This window comes from Rana temporaria (genome assembly GCF_905171775.1).
Source record: "Rana temporaria chromosome 2 unlocalized genomic scaffold, aRanTem1.1 chr2d, whole genome shotgun sequence".
Taxonomy (NCBI): domain Eukaryota; kingdom Metazoa; phylum Chordata; class Amphibia; order Anura; family Ranidae; genus Rana; species Rana temporaria.
Window position 1 is genome coordinate 359979 of NW_024404409.1, and position 22486 is coordinate 382464.

At 46.0% G+C, this 22486-nt stretch overlaps 1 protein-coding gene across 1 annotated transcript in view; it reads left to right on the forward strand.

Annotated features, from left to right (window-relative positions):
* LOC120921555 (protein sel-1 homolog 3-like) overlaps positions 1-22486 on the forward strand; it is a 264107-nt gene that overhangs the window by 176136 nt on the left and 65485 nt on the right. Inside the window, exons 17-18 of the mRNA XM_040334055.1 lie at positions 12845-12928; positions 17212-17302. Coding sequence (XP_040189989.1) covers positions 12845-12928; positions 17212-17302 — 175 coding nt within the window. The remainder of the gene's footprint in view (positions 1-12844; positions 12929-17211; positions 17303-22486) is intronic.

Below are 22486 nucleotides of genomic sequence, written 5' to 3' on the forward strand. Positions count from 1 at the left end.
CAATTCAGAGCAAATTCATTCATAAAAAAAAAAAATAGCGTGGGGGTCCCCCCAAATTCAATTACCAGGCCCTTCAGGTCTGGAATGGATATTATGGGGAACCCCGCTGTCAATTAAAAAAAATGACGTGGGGTTCCCCCCAAATATACATACCAGGCCCTTCAGGTCTGGTGTGGATTTTAAGGGGAACTCCACCCCAAATGAAAAAAAATGGCGTGGAGTTCCCCCCAAAATCCACACCTGACCCCTTATCCAAGCACGTTAATCTGGCCGGCCGCAGAAAAGAGGGGGGGACAGAGTGCGGCCTCCCCCTCTCCTGAACCGTACCAGGCCACATGCCCTCAACATGGGGAGGATGTCCCCATGTTGATGTGGACAAGGGCCTCATCCCCACAACCCTTGCCCGGTGGTTGTGGGGGTCTGCGGGCGGGGGCCTATCAGAATCTGGAAGACCCCTTTAACAAAGGGGACCCCCAGATCCTGGCCCCCCCTATGTGAATTGGTGAGGTCGGCGATGCTGCGCTCTGGATGGATGGATCTTCTCATCACTGGACCGGAGATCACCCGTCGCTGGATACAGACAACGTTGGAGCAGGAAGCCGGGACTGAGAGTCGATTACCATCGCTGGATTTTTTAAATTTATTTTTTATTAATAAAGGACTTTTTTCTACGGTGTGTGTGGGTGTTTTTGCCAACTATTTACACTTCCTTCGTGAAATGGTAGGGGTACAATGTACCCCATTACCAATTCACATAGGGGGGGCAGGATCTGGGGGTCTCCTTTGTTAAAGGGGTCTTCCAGATTCTGATAAGCCCCCCGCCCGCAGACCCCCACAACCACCGGACAAGGGTTGTGGGGATGAGGCCCTTGTCCCCATCATCATGGGGACATCCTCCCCATGTTGAGGGCATGTGGCCTGGTACGGTTCAGGAGAGGGGGGGCCGCACTCTGTCCCCCCCTCTTTTCTGCGGCCGGCCAGGTTAACATGCTCGGATGAGGGGTCTGGTGTGGATTTTGGGGGGAACTCCACGCCATTTTTTAAAAAAATTGGGGTGGAGTTCCCCTTAAAATCCACACCAGACCTGAAGGGTCTGGAATGGATATTTGAGGGGAACCCCACGTCATTTTTTTTAAATTGACGGCGGGGTTCCCCTTAGTATCCATTCCAGACCTGAAGGGCCTGGTAATTGAATTTGGGGGGACCCCCACGCTATTTTTTTTTTATGAATGAATTTGCTTTGAATTGCCGGAGCCGACAATTCATTATAGCCGCAAGTCAGTTTTAAATGTCTTTTTTTCTTTCAGAAATGACACTTTGTGCAGGGACAGTTCTATGTATGGGAAACATGCGCTATTTCACATGCTAACTTTACACCCCCCCTAGGTACGAAATTTAAAGGAATATTTCACTTTTATTGTTTCACTTTTAGCATTATTAAAATCACTGCTCCCGAAAAAACAGCCGTTTTTAAAACTTTTTTTGCATTGATACATGTTTCCTGGGGCAGGACCCGGGTCCCCAAACACTCCCCTGGGGCAGGACCCGGGTCCCCAAACACTCCCCTGGGGCAGGACCCAGGTCCCCAAACACTTTTTAGGACAATAACTTTTGCCCATGGACCCCACTAGACCTCTGAGGGTACACTGTGGTATCTGCCATCAAGCCGTCAGTAGCAGATCTTTTAAGTTCTGTAAGTTGGGAGGTGGGGCCTCCATAGATCAAACTTGTTTTCCATCACATCCTACATATGTTCGATTGGAATGAGATCTGGAGAACTTGGAAGCCAAGTCAACACCTCACACTCATTGTTGTGTTCCTCAAACCATTCTTGAATTCATCAGACCAGGCCACCTTCTTCCATTGCTCTGTGCGCCAAGTCTGATGCTCATGTGGCTATTGTAGGCATTTTAGGCTGTGGATACGGGTCAGCATGGGTACCCTGACCAATCTGCGGCTACACAGCTTCATACTGTCAGGAAGCAAAAACCAGACGGAGATAGAAAGTGCAGTTATAATCACACCTTGTAAGGTACCTGTGATAGGTACTCTTCGAAGTGGAACTTGTGTGCTGAGGATTCAGGGGAAAACGTAGTCAGGCAGATTAGGTTGGCAACAGGTCAGGCAAAATGGTACACGATCGAAATCCAGAGAGTGGTCAGGCAGGCAAAGGTCATACACGAGCTGGTGGTGAAGTACAAAATCAGCAGGCTAGAGAGTAGTCAGGGATTCAGGCTGAAGTTCAACACGATAATCAAGATCACAAGCAGTCAGAACACCCAGGGAGCTAATCCACACAAACGGGCGCTGAGTGATAGCATCACTTCCTATTTATGGGCTGCATTGATTGGAAATTGTCCACAGCTGGCAGCAGGTGGGGCTAGTGAGTCCAAGGTAAGGCTTAATACTGCAAGGACATTTCCAAAAGTCCAGATCTCCTCTGTAGCACAACAGGTAAGGCTGCAGCTGTGGGACCAGAAAGATCCCGGTTCAAACACACCCAGGTACATGACAGGACCCCCTCCCCAGTGGACCCCTACGGGGGCCTAACGGGGCTTAGTGTGAAAGGAGACATGGAAGTCTTGAATAAGAGAAGGGGCATGCAGATCTTTGGCTGGAACCCAAGAACGATCTGTGACGAGATATCCCTTCCAATGAACCAGATACCTTAGGGCCACGACCCTGTCTTCTAGAATCAAGAATCTTGGAGACTTCAAACTCAATTTGTCCATCAACAAGAACAGGAGGAGGCAGCTGTTGCGTTCTGGAGTAGCGATTGAAAATTGCTTTTTTGAGGAGGGAAACATGGAACACGGGATGTATCCGGAGAGAGGAGGGTAATTTCAACCGATAAGAGACTTGCCCCGACTCGAGCAATAGTTCTGTAAGGACCAATGAATCGAGGGCCCAATTTAGTAGAAGGCTATTTCAGTCTCGCATATTTGGTTGATAACCAAACTCTGTCCCCCACCACATATGGAGGTATATGGCGTCTTCGCTTTGTTGGAAAAAAGCGCATGCTTGCTGTTAAGACCTGCAGTGGTTCTGGTCCTGCGGCCTTCTTTCCATCCTTCAATCGCCGAGCATAAGTGATTATCGCTACCATAGGAGGTGGAGGGATAGTGGAGATGAATGCAGTTTCCAGGATGATTCTTCCCAATGGTTAGAATATTCCCCCAAACATGAGCCAAGACTTCATGAAGGGTGTACCAGGCATAGAACATCTTTATTGAGAAGGCAGGCTCTTATATACACCAAAATGAATACTTGTAGTAATCAGATGGACAATGACACACTCCACCCACAACATCATACAATGGGTACTAACGAGCCCCCCTCAATACACATCTTTTAGTCGCCAGACATTCTGGGCCAGATTCAGGTAGGAGAGCGGATCTTTAGATTGGTGTAACGTATGTCATTTACGTTACGCCGCCGCAAGTTTTTCAGGCAAGTGCTTTATTCACAAAGCACTTGCCTGTAAAGTTTTCGGCGGCGTAGCGTAAATCACCCAGCGGAATTCAAATTCGGCGGGTAGGGGGCGTGTATAATTTAAATGAAGCGCGTCCCCGCGCCAAACGAACTGTGCATGCGCTGTCCGTAAAATATCCCAGTGTGCAGTGCTCTAAATGACGTCGCAAGGACGTCATTGGTTTCGACGTGAACGTAAATGACATCCAGCCCCATTCACGGGCGACTTACGCAAACGACGTAACTTTTTCAAATTTCGACGCGGGAACGACGGCCATACTTAACAATGGCTGTGCTACCATACTGTATAGCAGGGGCAACTTTACGCCAGGAAAAGCCTAATGTAAACGTCGTAACTTTACTGCGTCGGCCGCGCGTACGTTCGGGAATTCGCGTATCTAAATAATTTGCATACTCAACGCGGAATTCGACGGAAGCGCCACCTAGCGGTCAAAAAAAAAAATACAGTTACGATCCGACGGCGTAAGAGACTTACGCCTGTCGGATCTAATGGATATCTATGCGTAACTGATTCTAAGAATCAGGCGCATAGATAAGACGGCTAGGACTCTGGAGACACGCCGGCGTAACTCGTACGAGAATCTGGGCCTCTGTCTCCGAGATAATCTACATGAGCTAAAAGTCAGACATCTGACCCTTAGACTGTGCCACCTCACAATCCACATTTATCGTCGATAGAAATTCACACAATACAGTTTCATTAGCATAACACAATGAAAGGCCTTTAGAAGCCATCCTAAGGTTCATTTACATGACAGTAGCAGACGACATTACCACAGCAAGCTTTTATAGTACCCCCGCCCTCTCTCTGCCTGGGAGATATTGAGATCAGTTAAGGAATAAACCGATTATCTCCAGGCAGAGAGCACACAATTTTCCCAAAAGTTGGAACACCCCTTTCCACACAAGGTATCCCTACCATTACATTGATAGCCCCGATCTGGGGGACAAACATATCCAAATTTCACCCGGATCGGTCCAGGGGTTCTTAAAACAAAACCAAATCTATGAGGAAATCCAGAATAAAGTCCATTTTCTTCTACTTGCCTGCTGACTTCCGTAGCAATGAGCAAATCTTTTTCCAATGTAGCAGAATATTTTTCACCCGCTGATCTGCTGCTGGTACACCAGAGGAAGGTTGACGCAGGGGAAAAGTCTGAGGGTGATAGCCTAGGGCTGCATAGAATGGTGTGGTATGAAGAGCACTGTGCCAACGGGAATTAAGGGCCAACTCAGCTAAAGGCAAATACTCAGACCAGTTGGAATGTAAGGCATTGGCATAATGTCGAAGATGGGTTTCTAGGGTCTGGTTCATGCGTTCGGTTTGACCATCTGTTTGAGGGTGATGTGAGGTAGAGACTGAGAGCGTTACTCCCAGTTTCTTGCAGAACGCTCTCCAGAATCGGGAAACAAACTGGGATCCGCGGTCTGAGACGACATTGGTAGGTATGCCATGATATCTCACAATATGGGAAAGGAAGAGAGTGGACAGTGCTTCCGCTGTAGGTAATCCCGGGAGCGGCACAAAATGAGACATTTTGGAAAAGCGATCCACTATAACCCATACAGCAGTCATACCCTTGGACTTGGGTAAGTCTGTAATGAAGTCCATAGTCAAATGGGTCCAAGGCTGGCGAGGTGCCGGAAGTGGTTGTAACAGTCCAGTAGGCAATGTGCGGGGTACTTTATTAGCAGCACAAGTTGGACAGGCAGCCACTAGGTCAGTAACATCCCTTTTCATATGAGGCCACCAGACATAATGCTGCAAGGTCTTATGAGTGATGGTGACACCAGGATGACCGGAGAACACACCATCATGTTCCCAGAGGAGTACAGGTTTTCTGAGTCTAGGGGCTACGAACTGGCGACCTGGTGGTATCTTCAAGCCTTGGGGAACACCATTCTGGGTTTCTTGTAACTGTTGGGAAAGAGCCGTAGAAATCTGTGCGACAATTTTGTGAGGTGGGATTATATACTGCTCGGTAGGTTGATCTTTTTCAGAGGTAGCGAACTGTCTGGACAGAGCATTGGCGTTCTTGTTTTTATGCCCATCGAGCCTGACGGGAGTTCAGACGTCTTGCAGTCTGAAGGTACAGTAGGTTTTTATTGTCAGTGGGCATAGAAAAAGGCTTGGGAGCCCCTTCCAGAAGATGTCGCCATTCAGACAATGCCAATTTGATGGCCAGTAGTTCTCGATTCCCAACATCATAATTCATCTCCGCTGGAGGAAATGTTCTAGAAAAAAATGCTACTGGATGGATTCTACTAGACTTAGGCTGTATTTGAGGGGAGCCCGGCACCCGCTCCTACCTCAGAGGCATCAACCGCAACTATGTACTGGAGATCGGGATTTGGATGCTGAAGGATTGGAGCTTTGCTGAACATGTCTTTTAATTGCTGGAAAGCTGATTCTGCAATTTGTACCTTTCTTAGTATAAAAAGAAGATAGTGGGATTGTTTCCAGATACAGGTGACAATATCGCACAATCCCATTGTTGAATACAGTAAAACAAAAGAGACAGTTGAGAGAGATAACCACTCTCCCAAAAAAGGGATTTTAAAGTGAGAGATGTCAATACTGTTTAAAGGTAAACACATTAGACACAAAATTGTTCAAAAAAGTATATCAAAATGTAATAATAATCGTTAAAAACACATATTCAAGTATTAGTATGGACCACAATAGTTACAAAAGCAGGGTAAATAACAGTGTGCAGGTAGCCAACAAGTTTCGCACAAGGGTGTGGGTGTGGTCCAATTCAAAAGAAAAGTTGCAAGGCCCTGACGAAGCACCCTTGTGCGAAACCTGTTGGCTACCTGCACACTGTTATTTACCCTGCTTTTGTAACTATTGTGGTCCATACTAATACTTGAATATTTGTTTTTAACGATTATTATTACATTTTGATATACTTTTTTGAACAATTTTGTGTCAAGTGTGTTTACCTTTAAACAGTATTGACATCTCTTACTTTAAAATCCCTTATTTTGGGAGAGTGGTTATCTCTCTCAACTGTCTCTTTTCTTGTACCTTTCTTAGTCATAGCAGTAAGGGGGGCCACAATGGAGGCAAAACCTTTGATGAAGCGTCTGTAGTAATTTGCCAACCCTAGAAAGCTTTGGAGTCCTCTTAAAGTGGTCGGTTGGGGCCATTGCAAGACAGCAGAACGTTTTTGAGGGTCCATTTGGAAACCGACAGCACTTATAATGTATCCAAGGAAAGGAATACGACTTTGATGGAAACTGCATTTCTCAATCTTTGCGTAAAGATGTTTTTCTCTGAGGCTGCGTACACATGGTCGATCCAAACCGATGAGAATGGTTCACCGCTGAAGTGGCCTGATGGTCTGATGTGCGTACACACCATCAGTTCAAAAAACGATCGGGTCAGAACGCGGTGACGTAAAACACACGACATGCTGAAAAAAATGAAGTTCAATGCTTCCAAGCATGCGTCGACTTGATTCTGAGCATGCGCGGGTTTTGAACCAATGCTTTTGTGTACTAACCATCGGTTTGAACCTATCGGGCAGCGGTCCATCGGTTCGATTTTAAAGCAAGTTCTAAAATTTTGGACCGAAGGACAACGGACCGATGAAACTGGACTTCAGGCCGTTTTCATCGGTTTGGACCGACCGTGTGTACGCGGCCTCAGTCGCTGTAATACCTGCTTTACATGCGAGATGTGCTCTAGATGAGTCTTGGAAAAGATTAAAATGTCGTCCAAGTATATGATCACAAAACTGTTGCTGAAATCATGAAAAATGTTATTCATGAAATGTTGGAAGACAGCAGGGGCGTTACACAACCCAAATGCCATAACCAGATATTCAAAATGTCCATTACGAGTGTTGAATGCTGTCTTCCACTCGTCCCCATCTTTAATTCGAATCAGATTATAAGCCCCTCGTAGGTCTAGCTTTGAGACGATAACGGCCCCCTTAAGTGCATCAAACAGTTCAAGAATGAGAGGCAAAGGGTAGGAGTCTTTTACGGTAATTTGATTTAACCCGCGATAGTCTATGCATGGTCGAAGGCCCCCATCTTTTTTTTCAACAAAGAAAAAACCTGCCCCTACTGGAGAAGAAGAGGGTCGGATAAAACCTCTTTGCAAGTTGTCTTTTACATATTCCCAGGGCTGTATCCTGGCCTAGGCCAACAAGGCCCAGGCCTAGGGCAGCACTTTGCAGGGGGGCAGCATGGAAAGAGTCCCCGCCGGCTTGTGCTACACTGTTAGTGTAGCGCCAGTCTTATGGGGCGTACTTGACAGAGGCAAATTAGTTTAGTGCCCCCATAAAGCAGCCGCACTGCTTCCGGCCAGCATCCCGCAACTGTGGGGGGGGGCGGAGCTTCTAATTTTGACTGTCCTATTATCCTGAACCACAAACCTTCCTCACTGTGTATTTTCTGCTGCACCATTGGCATGGTTATATCTTCTTAGTCCTCTCCATAAAATTTGCAGAATTTTGTGCCTAAAGTAGAAGTATAGGCAACACTTTTAGGGAAGGGCGGGTCTCAAACAGCAAGGGATGTGGCCTTGACAGGAAGGGGTGGGTCATATTTAAATTAGGGGGTGCACAAGTTTAGTCAGGCCTAGGGCAGTACAAAACCTAAATACACCCCTGCATATTCCTCCATGGATTTTAGTTCAGGCAAAGACAGGGGATAGGTCCTTCCTTTGGGAAGAGGTGCTCCAGGAATCAATTTAATTGCACAGTCCAAGAACAATGTGGGGGTAAAACCTCTGCCTTTTGCTTGCAAAATACGTCTGCAAACTCATGGTATTCACGAGGCAAGGTAGGTGGGACAGTCACGGGAGCCAACATACAAGCAGAATGTCTTTTGGGTTGAGACAAACAGTTTAGATGACAGAACGACCCCCAAGAGGTTAGTTCTCCATTTTCCCAATCAAAAGAAGGGTTATGTTGTTGTAACCATGGGTAACCAAGGATAACAGGCAGAAGTGGAGAATCAATAAGAGACAAGACAACTTCCTCTTTGTGGAGTACGCCTACCTGAAAGGTGATTGTCGTAGTCTCAAACTTTACAATGCCGTCTCCCAAGGGTTGTCCATTCAGGGTGGTAATGTTCAGGGGTCTAGACTTTGGAACAAATGGGATGTTATTTTCTTTAGCAAAATCGTAGTCCAAGAATATGCCAGCAGCTCCAGAATCCACAAAAGCCTCACAGGGTAAATGTTAGAGGGTAAATGGATAATTGCAGGAATGGTCATCTTGGTCTTGGAGGATATACCTGTAAGGTCTAAGCTGGCTCCTCCAACACTGCTTAGACCCTTGCCTTTTACAGGACGGGAAGGGCAGACAGATAATAAATGTCCTTTAAGTCCAGTACAGGCCCAATGCACACATCCTTTGTTTCTCCGTCTCAGTTAGGTGGAGACGGCTTACATCCATGGGTTCCACAGGTGCCTGGGGTTCAACTGAGACTTCCTGGCTGAGGTGGTGCTTGGAAGTTAGGGGCCAAACAGTAAACTGACCTATGAAACTTGCGAGTTCTAAGTCTCTCTTGGGACATTTCATGACATCGGACATCCAGATGAACACACAGCTCTATAAAGGTTTTCTGGGGAATCCTTATAGACTAATTCGTCCTTGATGCGATCCATAAGACCTTTTCGGAAGGCTGCACGCAATGCTCTTGAGTCCCAATTAGTCTCCGCAGCAAGAGTACGGAACTCGATAGCATATTGTGCCACAGACCTGGTGCCAAGAGCGAGTACTCAGCTGCAGAAGCTCTATCTGGCTTGTCAAATACAGTCTGGAGAGAAGCCAGAAATTTGTCAGCATCTTGCAGCACAGGATCATTGTGTTCCAGATAAGAAGAGACCCATGCCAGGGCATGCCAGTCACTTTGGCAGACAAAGTCAGGACACTCTCTACTTTGCAGATAGAGAAAGGAGCTGTGTGTTAGTGGGCATCCTGACACTCCTGCTCGCCCCCTCCCCCCTCAAGAGGCTTTCTCCACACCAGGGAGAAAGCCTCACATTACTGTGTGGAGTTACAGACAGAAGAACAGGAAGTGAGGATTTCTCAGAAGATATAAGGACATTTAAAAGCAAAATGGAAGGATGAGGTAATTGAAGGAGGACTGCACTAAGGGAAAGGAAGCTATTTAGGGAAAACATTTGTTTTCCTTTACAACCCCTTTAAGCATAGTACAAAGTTCATCTAACTTGGCGTCCGGGGAAGAAAGATGATGTTTATGAGCTCCAATCAATTGTCCCTGATTTGAAATCGCCTTAACAATCTCAGCAGGGTCCACTGCCATTGTGGCCCGTTTGTAATGTAAGGTACCTGTGATAGGTAGTGTCCGAAGTGGAACTTGTGTGCTGAGGATTCAGGCGAAAACGTAGTCAGGCAGATTGGCAACAGGTCAGGCAAAATGGTACACGATCGAAATCCAGAGAGTGGTCAGGCAGGCAAAGGTCATACACGAGCTGGTGGTGAAGTACAAAATCAGCAGGCTAGAGAGTAGTCAGGGATTCAGGCTGAAGTTCAACACGATAATCAAGATCACAAGCAGTCAGAACACCCAGGGAGCTAATCCACACAAACGGGCGCTGAGTGATAGCATCACTTCCTATTTATGGGCTGCATTGATTGGAAATTGTCCACAGCTGGCAGCAGGTGGGGCTAGTGAGTCCAAAGTACAACAGGTAAGGCTGCAGCTGTGGGACCAGGAAGATCCTGGTTCAAACACACCCAGGTACATGACACACCTTTAATGAAATAGCAAAAATAACACAGTTCAGGAACATAGTCAAAGCACAGGGTCTGGATGCCACAGCAGGTGGGGTCAGGAAACCAGAAGTCAGCGTAGTCAGGAGCAAAAATCAGGAAAATAAATCAGAAGGGAAGTCAGCCAGGCCAAGTCATACACAGGAGCACAGGAAGGAATGCACTTAGAGATCATGGACCACGCATGGGCAAGGAGGAAATGAGCTTAGCTGTTTAAATAGCAAAAATGGGTTGGCCATAGGCTGGACTTGAGAGGTTAATGGTAACTAGTGACTGTGAAAACAACAAATGGCTGATAATTAACTGGCAGCAGAGCAGCTTCTGAGCACTGAAAGAAAAGAGCCCAGCTCTGACACAACAAACTGTGATAAACATTTTTTCTGTGGAAGCAGCCATTGGTGACTTGTATGAAAGGGCAGGCTCTAAGGTTGTGTCTTCAGTGATTGGCCACTGATGGAATATATGGGGGGAATGTCAGTGACAGATTTCTATACACACTGGGAACAGATATACCGTATGAATCTGTCACATGGAGTGTCCAAACCACCAACATTCCATCCCTGGGGTTCAGCTTCCTGCTAGCCAGGACAAAAGGGGCCATACCACCAGAATATAGTCCTTATAGCTTCAATACATTCCCCCATAGACGTTTGTGTGTGTGGCTCTCAGGGGCTGCAGGTGTCAGGGTTCTCACTGCTACACAGCCAGGCACACAACAACTTCAGCTTTCATTCAGGCACAGTGAACAGTCCTTGAGCTTTTTTTTATTTTCTTAGGGGGCAGTAACTTGGATGGGGATTGGAATTATGGGATCCCCATTGCCCAACTTGGTAGCAACACACTTAGGGACAGCTTCCTTCCTATGTACACTCCACTTGATTCTTCATTCCTCAGTCCTGGCAGTCTCTTAAAAAGATGCAAAAGCCCCTTACAGGGTAGGAACTCTCCGTCCCTTGAAGAAATAGCACAACATTGATTGTAGACTGCCTCCTGATGTACCCCCAGCACCCTTCTAGATACTGATCCCAGTTCTATCTTCTGCAGGAAATACTAGCTCACCTGGCTGACTCTATGGAGATCTCCCAAGTCAAGGTTTAGAAGAGCTTTAAAAGAACCTGTTACATGTGGCAGTCTCTACCCTTGTCTGTCCCTTGTCCTGTACTGCAGTACTCACATGGTCCTCTCCTGGCTCCCGCTGCCTCTCCAAAAAGCCTCCTCCAACTTTTCCTGTGGTAGGATTCTTCCAGGCCAGCCACCTGAGCCCTGGCCTGAGGTAGAGCCCCTCCCCAGCAGTGGTCCCCCAATGGCCACCACAATTCTCCCTCAGCTTTTCATCTCCATCTTCCACCCAACTCCCTTTGCAGCATGACTTATCAAATATTTAACCACTAGCCGACCAGCCGCAGCAGTTTTACGGACGCAGGTCGGCTCGGCTGCGCGATATTCATGTAATATAACGTGATTTCACATTTCAGCCACTAGGGGATCCCGTGCCGCCAGAGTCGCGATCACCGCCGGGCAGCCGCGGTCGCTCGTTACAGAGCGAGAACCGTGACCTGTGTTTGTAAACACACAGCTCCCGGTCCTTTCAGGGAGAGAAATGACTGATCGCATTTTCATACAATGTATGAACAGCGATCTGTCATTTCCCCTACTCAGTCCCACCCCCCTTCAGTTAGAACACACCTAGGGAACATAATTAACACCTTCCTCACCCCCTAGTGTTAACCCCTTCCCTGCCAGTGACATTTTTACAGTAATCAATGCATTTTTATAGCACTGTTCGCTATAAAAATGGTCCCAAAAAATGCGTCAAAAGTGTCCGATGTGTCCGCCATAAGGTCGCAGTACCGATAAAAATCGCAGATCGCCGCCATTATTAGTAAAAAAAAAATATTAATAAAAATGCCATAAAACTATCCCCTATTTTGTAGCCGTTATAACTTTTTTGCAAACCAATCAATAAACGCTTATTGCAATTTTGAATTTTTTTTAACTGAAAATATGTAGAAGAATACATATCAGCCTAAACTGAGGAAAAACATTGTTTTTTTTATATATTTGTGGGGGATATTTATTACAGCAAAAAGTAAAAAATATATATTTTTTTTCAAAATTGTCGCTCTATTTTTGTTTATAGCGCAAAAAATAAAAACCGCAGAGGTGATCAAATACCACCAAAAGAAAGATCTATTTGTGGGGAAAAAAGGATGCCATTTGTTTGGGAGCCACGTCGCACGACCGCACAATTGTCAGTTAAAGCAACGCAGTGCTGAATCGCAAAAAGTGGCCCGGTCATTGACCAGCAAAATGGTCCGGGGCTGAAGTGGTTAAGGGCTTACTTAGTCCCCTGCCAGGCCCACTTCCTTGGGATTGGCCAAGGGTCCCTAAATTTGCAGAACAGCCCCTTCTAACCTCCACCCTCCAGCTTCCAGAACATTCTCCTATATTCTAGAACCTGCAGGAAGCCCCAGAGAGCTTTCTGCACAATAAAGGGTGCTACATGTTCATGACGCAGGTTTGGCATATTCACTGAATTTGTGAATTCAAATACCTACAGCTCGGAAAAGTATAATTATCATTTCCTTTCTCAGGTGGACTAAGTGGGCTGGAGAACAGAATGGGTACCTGGGAGCCGTACTACGCAAAGCTCTGGATAATTACTTGGATCAGTCCTGGTAAGAGATGGCTCAGTTAATGGCTATGTATCTGGATGTGGGGTTGGGCTATCATGGAATCCAGGGACAGGTCATTCATTATTTTCTATAGACACTCAGCCGTCCCTATAGACACTCAGCCTCCCCTATAGACATGGAGCCTTCCCTATGGACACTCAGCTATCCCTATAGACATGGAGCCTTCCCTACAGACACTCAGCCTTCCCTACAGACACTCAGCCTTCCCTATAGACACTCAGCCACCCTATAAACACTCAGCCTTCCCTATAGACACTCAGCCTTCCCTACAGACACTCAGCCATCCCTATAGACACTCAGCCTTCCCTATAGGCATGGAGCCTTCCCTACAGACACTCAGCCATCCTATAGACACTCAGCCTTCCCTATAGACACTCAGCCATCCCTACAGACATTCAGCCACCCTATAGACACTCAGCCTTCCCTATAGACACTCAGCCTTCCCTATAGACACTCAGCCATCCCTATAGACACTCAGCCACCCTATAGACACTCAGCCTTCCCTATAGACACTCAGCCTTCCCTACAGACACTCAGCCATCCCTATAGACACTCAGCCTTCCCTATAGACATGGAGTCTTCCCTACAGACACTTAGCCTTCCCTATAGACACTCAGCCTGCCCTACAGACATGGAGCCTTCCCTACAGACACTCAGCCTTCCCTACAGACACTCATCCACCCTATAGACACTCAGCCTTCCCTATAGACACTCAGCCATCCCTATAGACACTCAGCCTTCCCTACAGACACTCAGCCATCCCTATAGACACTCAGCCTTCCCTATAGACATGGAGTCCTCCCTACAGACACTTAGCCTTCCCTATAGACACTCAGCCTGCCCTACAGACATGGAGCCTTCCCTACAGACACTCAGCCTTCCCTACAGACACTCAGCCATCCCTATAGACACTCAGCCTTCCCTATAGACATGGAGCCTTCCCTACAGACACTCAGCCTTCCCTATAGACACTCAGCCTCCCCTACAGACATGGAGCCTTCCCTACAGACACTCAGACATCCCTATAGACACTCAGCCTTCCCTACAGACACTCATCCACCCTATAGACACTCAGCCTTCCCTATAGACACTCAGCCATCCCTATAGACACTCAGCCTTCCCTACAGACACTCAGCCACCCTATAGACACTCAGCCTTCCCTATAGACACTCAGCCTTCCCTATAGACACTCAGCCACCCTATAGACACTCAGCCTTCCCTATAGACACTCAGCCTTCCCTACAGACACTCAGCCATCCCTATAGACACTCAGCCTTCCCTATAGACATGGAGCCTTCCCTACAGACACTCAGCCACCCTATAGACACTCAGCCTTCCCTACAGACACTCAGCCTGCCCTAAAGACACTCAGCCACCCCTATAGACACTCAGCCATCCCTATAGACATGGAGCCTTCCTTATGGACACTCAGCCAATCCTATAGACACTCAGCCATCCCTAAAGACATGGAGCCTTCCCTACAGACACTCAGCCATCCCTACAGACATGGAGCCTTCCCTACAGACACTCAGCCATCCCTATAGACACTCAGCCTTCCCTATAGACACTCAGCCTTCCCTATAGACATGGGGCCTTCCCTACAGACACTCAGCCACCCCTATAGACACTCAGCCTTCCCTACAGACATGGAGCCTTCCCTACAGACACTCAGCCACCCCTATAGACACTCAGCCATCCCTATAGACACTCAGCCATCCCTATAGATGCTTAGCCTTCCATAAAGATGCTCAGCCATCCCTATAGACGCTCAGCCATCCCTGTAGATGCTCAGCCGTCCCTGTAGGCACTCAAACACAGGCACCCCTGAGTAAGGACTGTAGCATTTAATGGAAAAGGATGCACCTTTTCCATTAAATGCTACAATCCTTATTCAGAGGCGCCTATGTTTTTCTCTTTACACGTTTGGAGTGTTGTTTTCACTTCCCCTGCAAGACTTGCCCTGATACAATGGAATATTTCTCAACGTAGAGCTAGTTAGCTCAAAGGACTCCCCTATGGACTTGTATTACATTTAAATAGATCACACCATGTACTTCCTATACATTCAGCCTTCCCTATAGACATGGAGCCTTCCCTATGGACACTCAGCCTTCCCTATAGACATGGAGCCTTCCCTATGGACACTCAGCCTCCCCTACAGACATGGAGCCTTCCCTATATACACTCAGCCTTCCCTATGGACACTCAGCCTTCCCTATAGACATGGAGCCTTCCCTATGGACACTCAGCCTCCCCTACAGACATGGAGCCTTCCCTATAGACACTCAGCCTTACCTATGGACACTCAGCCTTCCCTACAGACATGGAGCCTTCCCTATGGACACTCAGCCTCCCCTACAGACATGGAGCCTTCCCTATAGACACTCAGCCTTCCCTATAAACATGGAGCCTTCCCTATGGACACTCAGCCTCCCCTACAGACATGGAGCCTTCCCTATAGACACTCAGCCTTCCCTATAGACATGGAGCCTTCCCTATGGACACTCAGCCTTCCCTATAGACATGGAGCCTTCCCTATGGACACTCAGCCTCCCCTACAGACATGGAGCCTTCCCTATAGACACTCAGCCTTCCCTATAGACATGGAGCCTTCCCTATGGACACTCAGCCTTCCCTATAGACATGGAGCCTTCCCTATGGACACTCAGCCTCCCCTACAGACATGGAGCCTTCCCTATAGACACTCAGCCTCCCCTACAGACATGGAGCCTTCCCTATAGACATGGAGCCTTCCCTATGGACACTCAGCCTCCCCTACAGACATGGAGCCTTCCCTATAAACACTCAGCCTTCCCTACAGACACTCAGCCACCCCTATAGACACTCAGCCATCCCTATAGACACTCAGCCATCCCTATAGATGCTTAGCCTTCCATAAAGATGCTCAGCCATCCCTATAGATGCTCAGCCATCCCTGTAGATGCTCAGCCGTCCCTGTAGGCACTCAAAAACAGGCACCCCTGAGTAAGGACTGTAGCATTTAATGGAAAAGGATGCACCTTTTCCATTAAATGCTACAATCCTTATTCAGAGGCGCCTATGTTTTTCTCTTTACACGTTTGGAGTGTTGTTTTCACTTCCCCTGCAAGACTTGCCCTGATACAATGGAATATTTCTCAACGTAGAGCTAGTTTGCTCAAAGGACTCCCCTATGGACTTGTATTACATTTAAATAGATCACACCATGTACTTCCTATACATTCAGCCTTCCCTATAGACATGGAGCCTTCCCTATGGACACTCAGCCTTCCCTATAGACATGGAGCCTTCCCTATGGACACTCAGCCTCCCCTACAGACATGGAGCCTTCCCTATAGACACTCAGCCTTCCCTATGGACACTCAGCCTTCCCTATAGACATGGAGCCTTCCCTATGCACACGCAGCCTCCCCTACAGACATGGAGCCTTCCCTATAGACACTCAGCCTTACCTATGGACACTCAGCCTTCCCTACAGACATGGAGCCTTCCCTATGGACACTCAGCCTCCCCTACAGACATGGAGCCTTCCCTATAGACACTCAGCCTTCCCTATAAACATGGAGCCTTCCCTATGGACACTCAGCCTCCCCTACAGACATGGAGCCTTCCCTATAGACACTCAGCCTTCCCTATAGACATGGAGCCTTCCCTATGGACACTCAGCCTTCCCTATAGACATGGAGCCTTCCCTATGGACACTCAGCCTCCCCTACAGACATGGAGCCTTCCCTATGGACACTCAGCCTTCCCTATAAACACTCAGCCTTCCTTACAGACATGGAGCCTTCCCTATAGACACTCAGCCTTCCCTATAAACATGGAGCCTTCCCTATGGACACTCAGCCTCCCCTACAGACATGGAGCCTTCCCTATAGACACTCAGCCTCCCCTACAGACATGGAGCCTTCCCTATAGACACTCAGCCTTACCTATGGACACTCAGCCACCCTATAGACACAATACTGATGCCTGATTGCACATTACAAGAGACTGTAGCGATGGACATGTGAAGAAAGATTACTAGTGCTGAGTTTGGCTGGTACTTCCTTCTCATTATACTAAGAGGGTACGATGGAATCTTAATGCCTGACCTGTGGTCACTTCCCCCGACACACATTGTAGATGGCACATACCAGGAACATTCTATTATTAGTTTATACAGATCAGAAGATTGGGGAATAAAGACTGGACCATTCCAGAGAAGGATAGTCCATGCCTGGTGGTCCACAATGATGGGTAACACCATTGTCTCTCTCTTCCAGGTCTGCAGCTCTTCTCTATTATGTCCAGGCAGCAGAAATCGGAATGGAGATTGGTCAGTTTAATGCAGCGTTTATCTGTGAACTGGACCCGGTGAGTATTGCCACCCACCCTCCACCTGTCACCTCCTATATCGGACACAGATATAAGGGGCCCACCATTATCATGTGTCTCTGCATAGAAAGGGATTCAGTCATTGCGGACATAGCAGGAATCATTGGCGGCCCGTCCATTAAGGGCTCCGCCCCCTCTATCATGCCACACACCTGTATGAATAGTCCGGACCCTTTCAGGACACTGGGCATGTGAATTACAGCGGCGGGGGTTTTTTTAAGCACCTGATTATTGCCATAGGCTCTAATAGTCTTCAAAATAGGTGAACTGCTTGTAGTCCAACCAGGTGTGTTAGAAAAGCGAATGAATATTTGCTTTTCTAACACTGAATCGCCTCTCTGCCAATCAGGAAGTGTGGATCTGTTATTCATTTCCTGATTGGCTGACAGGTCAGGCGATCATATTGGACACCTAGGAGGAGGGGAGGAGACACTCAGCGGAATCCGTCTTGATCTCAGAAGGAAAGAGGCTGCCAGATGTCCGCCGCAGCCTGTCCTCCTACCCGATGTGCCTGCCACTCCCCGCCGCCGATGGGGTAAGTGTTGGTGGACCAGCCGACAGTGGGGGGGTTTGGTCAGCTGCATGGGGTTGGTTGTTTGCCACCCCCCTACAAAAAAAACAACACCAGCCGCCACTGGCAGGAATAAGTCCAAATCATCCAATCCCTCGCCGACTTTACAGTGACTTACATGCCCAGATAGATAATCACTGCAAGGATTATAGCAAGATCTATCAAATGTTTACCAGCTTCGCTTTGGTGATATCAGTGATATTGGTGATATCAGTCTTATTGGTGATATCGTTCTTATTGGTGATATCGGTGATATTGGTGATATCAGTCTTATTGGTGATATTGGTGATATCGTTCTTATTGGTGATATCGGTGATATCGTTCTTATTGGTGATATCGGTGATATTGGTGATATCAGTCTTATTGGTGATATTGATCTTATTGGTGATATCGTTCTTATTGGTGATATCGGTGATATTGGTGATATCAGTCTTATTGGTGATATTGGTGATATCGTTCTTATTGGTGATATCGGTGATATTGGTGATATCAGTCTTATTGGTGATATTGATCTTATTGGTGATATCGGTGATATTGGTGATATCGGTGATATTGGTGATATCGGTCTTATTGGTGATATTGGTCTTATTGGTGATATCGCTGATATTGGTGATATCGGTCTTATTGGTGATATTGGTGATATTGGTGATATCGGTGATATCGCTGATATTGGTGATATCGGTCTTATTGGTGATATCGGGGATATTGGTGATATCGGTCTTATTGGTGATATCGGTGATATTGATTAGTGTTGCTCACGAATATTCGTATTGCGAATATTCGGCTCGAATATGGAATATTCGAGTATTCGCGATATATTTCGAATTTCGCGGTGAATATTCGCAATTCCGAATATTCGCATTTTTTAAATTTTATTTTTAAAACAGATCACATCCTATCGACGTCTAAAAGCATTGCTGGTATGATTAGAGACCCTGGGCCGAGTAGCTAAGCTGAGGCGATCCTTTTATGTTGCCGAATATAAAAAAAAAAAAATTGCGAATTTTCGCTAATGCGAATGCGAAAATGATTGCGAATTTTCGATAACTGTGGTAGGAGAACTCTGATTGTCTCTGATGCAAAAGGGGGGGGGCTTTGTGTATGTGTATGTTATGAATATTTGTATGTTTGATATTATTATTTTTTGTAAGAAGGAAAAAATTGCGCATACCTTAAAAAAGGGGAGAATACAGCAGCAACTCAAAAATGTTATACAACATAAATGAATACAAGACAGAAAATGGAGTCGCTCTACAAGAATAAAAAATATGTCTAGTGACAAGACATGTGGGCAAATTATAAAATAAGCAAGCGCAAATAACTTGTGAAATACACAGTGAAACAAATATATAAAGAAATATAGTCCCAATAATAGAAAAATAATCTTTCATAAAAATGTCTTTGATATGTGAAGTGAAAAAAAGTCCAAAGCATGCAGCATGAACGTGTTCAATCTTCAAGGTGTTTGATTGACAAACGGCTGTGACAGATGGATAGAGTAAAGAATCACCACCAATGCAAAACACTTTTTATTTTCTATTGTAAAATATCACGAATATTCTGAGCCAATCAGAGTGCTCCTTCCGCATTTGCCGAATATTCGCAATTATTTTGTATTGTAAAATATCACGAATATTCTGAGCCAATCAGAGTGCTCCTTCCGCATTTGCCGAATATTCGCAATTATTTTGTATTGTAAAATATCACGAATATTCTGAGCCAATCAGAGTGCTCCTAGCGCTGTTGTCGAAATTTCACCATCAATATCGCATTCGCATTTTGCGAAATTTCGATAAAATATCACGAATATTCTGAGCCAGAGTGCTCCTACCGCAGTTATCGAAAATTCGCAATTATTTTCGCATTCGCAATAGCGAAAATTCGCAATCATTTCATTTCGATAAAATATCACGAATATTCGAATTTAGCGAATATATCTCGAATATTCGACTATATATTCGAGATATATCGCGAAATCGAATATGGCGTATTCTGCTCAACACTAATATTGATCTTATTGGTGATATCGCTGATATTGGTGATATCGGGGATATTGGTGATATCGGTGATATTGGTCTTATTGGTGATATCGCTGATATTGGTGATATCGGTCTTATTGGTGATATCGGTGATATTGGTCTTATTGGTGATATCGGGGATATTGGTGATATCAGTCTTATTGGTGATATCGGGGATATTGGTGATATCGGGGATATCGGTGATATCGGGGATATCGGTGATATCGGTCTTATTGGTGATATCGGGGATATTGGTGATATCGGGGATATCGGTCTTATTGGTGATATCGGGGATATTGGTGATATCGGTCTTATTGGTGATATCGGTGATATTGATCTTATTGGTGATATCGCTGATATTGGTGATATCGGGGATATTGGTGATATCGGTCTTATTGGTGATATCGGTGATATTGGTCTTATTGGTGATATCGCTGATATTGGTGATATCGGTCTTATTGGTGATATCGGTGATATTGGTGATATCGGTGATATCGCTGATATTGGTGATATCGGTCTTATTGGTGATATCGGGGATATTGGTGATATCGGTCTTATTGGTGATATCGGTGATATTGGTCTTATTGGTGATATCGGGGATATTGGTGATATCAGTCTTATTGGTGATATCGGGGATATCGGTGATATCGGTCTTATTGGTGATATCGGGGATATTGGTGATATCGGGGATATCGGTGATATCGGTCTTATTGGTGATATTGATCTTATTGGTGTGTAAAGTTCGGGGGACCAGCTGGATCACAGGACAAAGGCTTTTCAATCAAAACTGAGGTTTATTACACTTAAATAGCTTCACAGCAGCAAAACAAAAGAAATAACAGTCTCACCGGCTTGTAGAGCACAGAACTGCTATCGCAGTTAAATAGTCCTTACTTTGGGCTGCAGGTAAGTTCATCAGATAGCAGGCTTCCAGGCAGGACACTGCCAAGTGCTTTCACAGCTTTTCCTTGTCCACCATTCACCATCTCAGTCTCCACTACACTCCTTAACTCTCCTACCACTTCCTGTCTCACTTTAAACCACTTCCTTAGACAGGTGTGTTAACCCTTTCTGTTCCCTTAAAGGAACCACAGTCCAAACAGAGTGGAAATATAACGTCCTTCCAGGACCCAGCCATGGTGTCCTGTACAGGTGATATCGGTCTTATTGGTGGGATCGGTGATATTGATCTTATTGGTGATATCGGGGATATTGGTGATATTGGTCTTACTGGTCTTATTGGTGATTTTGGTGATATTGGTACTATTGGTGAGATCAGTGAGATTGGTGATATTAGTACTATTGGTGATATCGGGGATGTAACGGTCACCACCGTTTACAATTTACATTCCATCAACCACGACAGCTTATCCGACAATACTCCACAATCCAGCCGACAGGACCCATTTCATTTCCCCAGAAATAATGAGACAGAGCTCTGTTACTGGTTCCAAAATGAATGACTGAACCCTTTAATGGTTCCTTAGCTTTCTTATATACAGTACAACATGTTACAGTTAATCAAAGGAACAAAGAAACTCTCCACCCCACATCCAGACAGACATTCTGTCTCCGCATTTAGAGGGGGTAATTACTACAGTTAACAAGTCACATTCCACATCTAATCATCAAATAGGCTTTTCACACAGACAGTGTCATTAGCATCACACAATGGAATGTCTTTCATGAGCCAGGCTCAATTAACACCTAAAATTTAGACATCTGATCTTTACAGACTTAATTAGTACAAATAGACACAAAACAGTATTAGCATTGAAGGAGACACTCTCTTATTGACCGGTTGTGGGTCAGCATGAAATCACCTGTAATATGTCCAGATCTCCTGCAATACTAGAATTATCATTTCTCAGCCATCCTATGCCCAAAAGGGGCATAGGATGACCCTAGACCCAAGAGTCATTAGTGACGCTGGCACAGGAGTACCCCTCATCCTTCAAAGGTCTCTGGGTGTCACGGGTCATTCTGTTACAGGGGATATCTGTGATATCGGTGATATTGGTCTTGCTGGTCTTATTGGTGATTTTGGTGAATTTGGTCTTATTGGTGATATCTGTGATATCGGTGATATTGGTCTTACTGGTCTTATTGGTGATTTTGGTGATATTGGTGCTAATGGTGAGATCGGTGATATTGGTGAGATCGTGAGATTGGTGATTCTTTGGCAGCACAAGTGAGGCGGATGGAGGAATCCCCACAACACCCGCAGCTCTCAGAATACACAGATTGTAGGGACAGCCCACACCAATCATAATTCATTTGTCCCCAGAGAACTGGCAGAATTCCGATCATTCTGGCCAGCTATAAGTGGACAGGTCCTCTTTTTATATAAGATTATTATCCATCGCAGTGTTACAATAGAAAGCGCTGCAGTCCCAGTTCCCAGAGACTTTAAAGACATATCGCTAACAATCCTGTGGCAGGGTATGGCTGTCATTTATTTGGCTTTAAGTTCTGTGCAGGCTTCTGGGAAGAGACGGGAGCCAATTCCAAAAGCAGGGGGATGGGAATTCTTGGGGTGTTCTGTACTCCCATCTTGCTCGTGTGGAAGAGAAT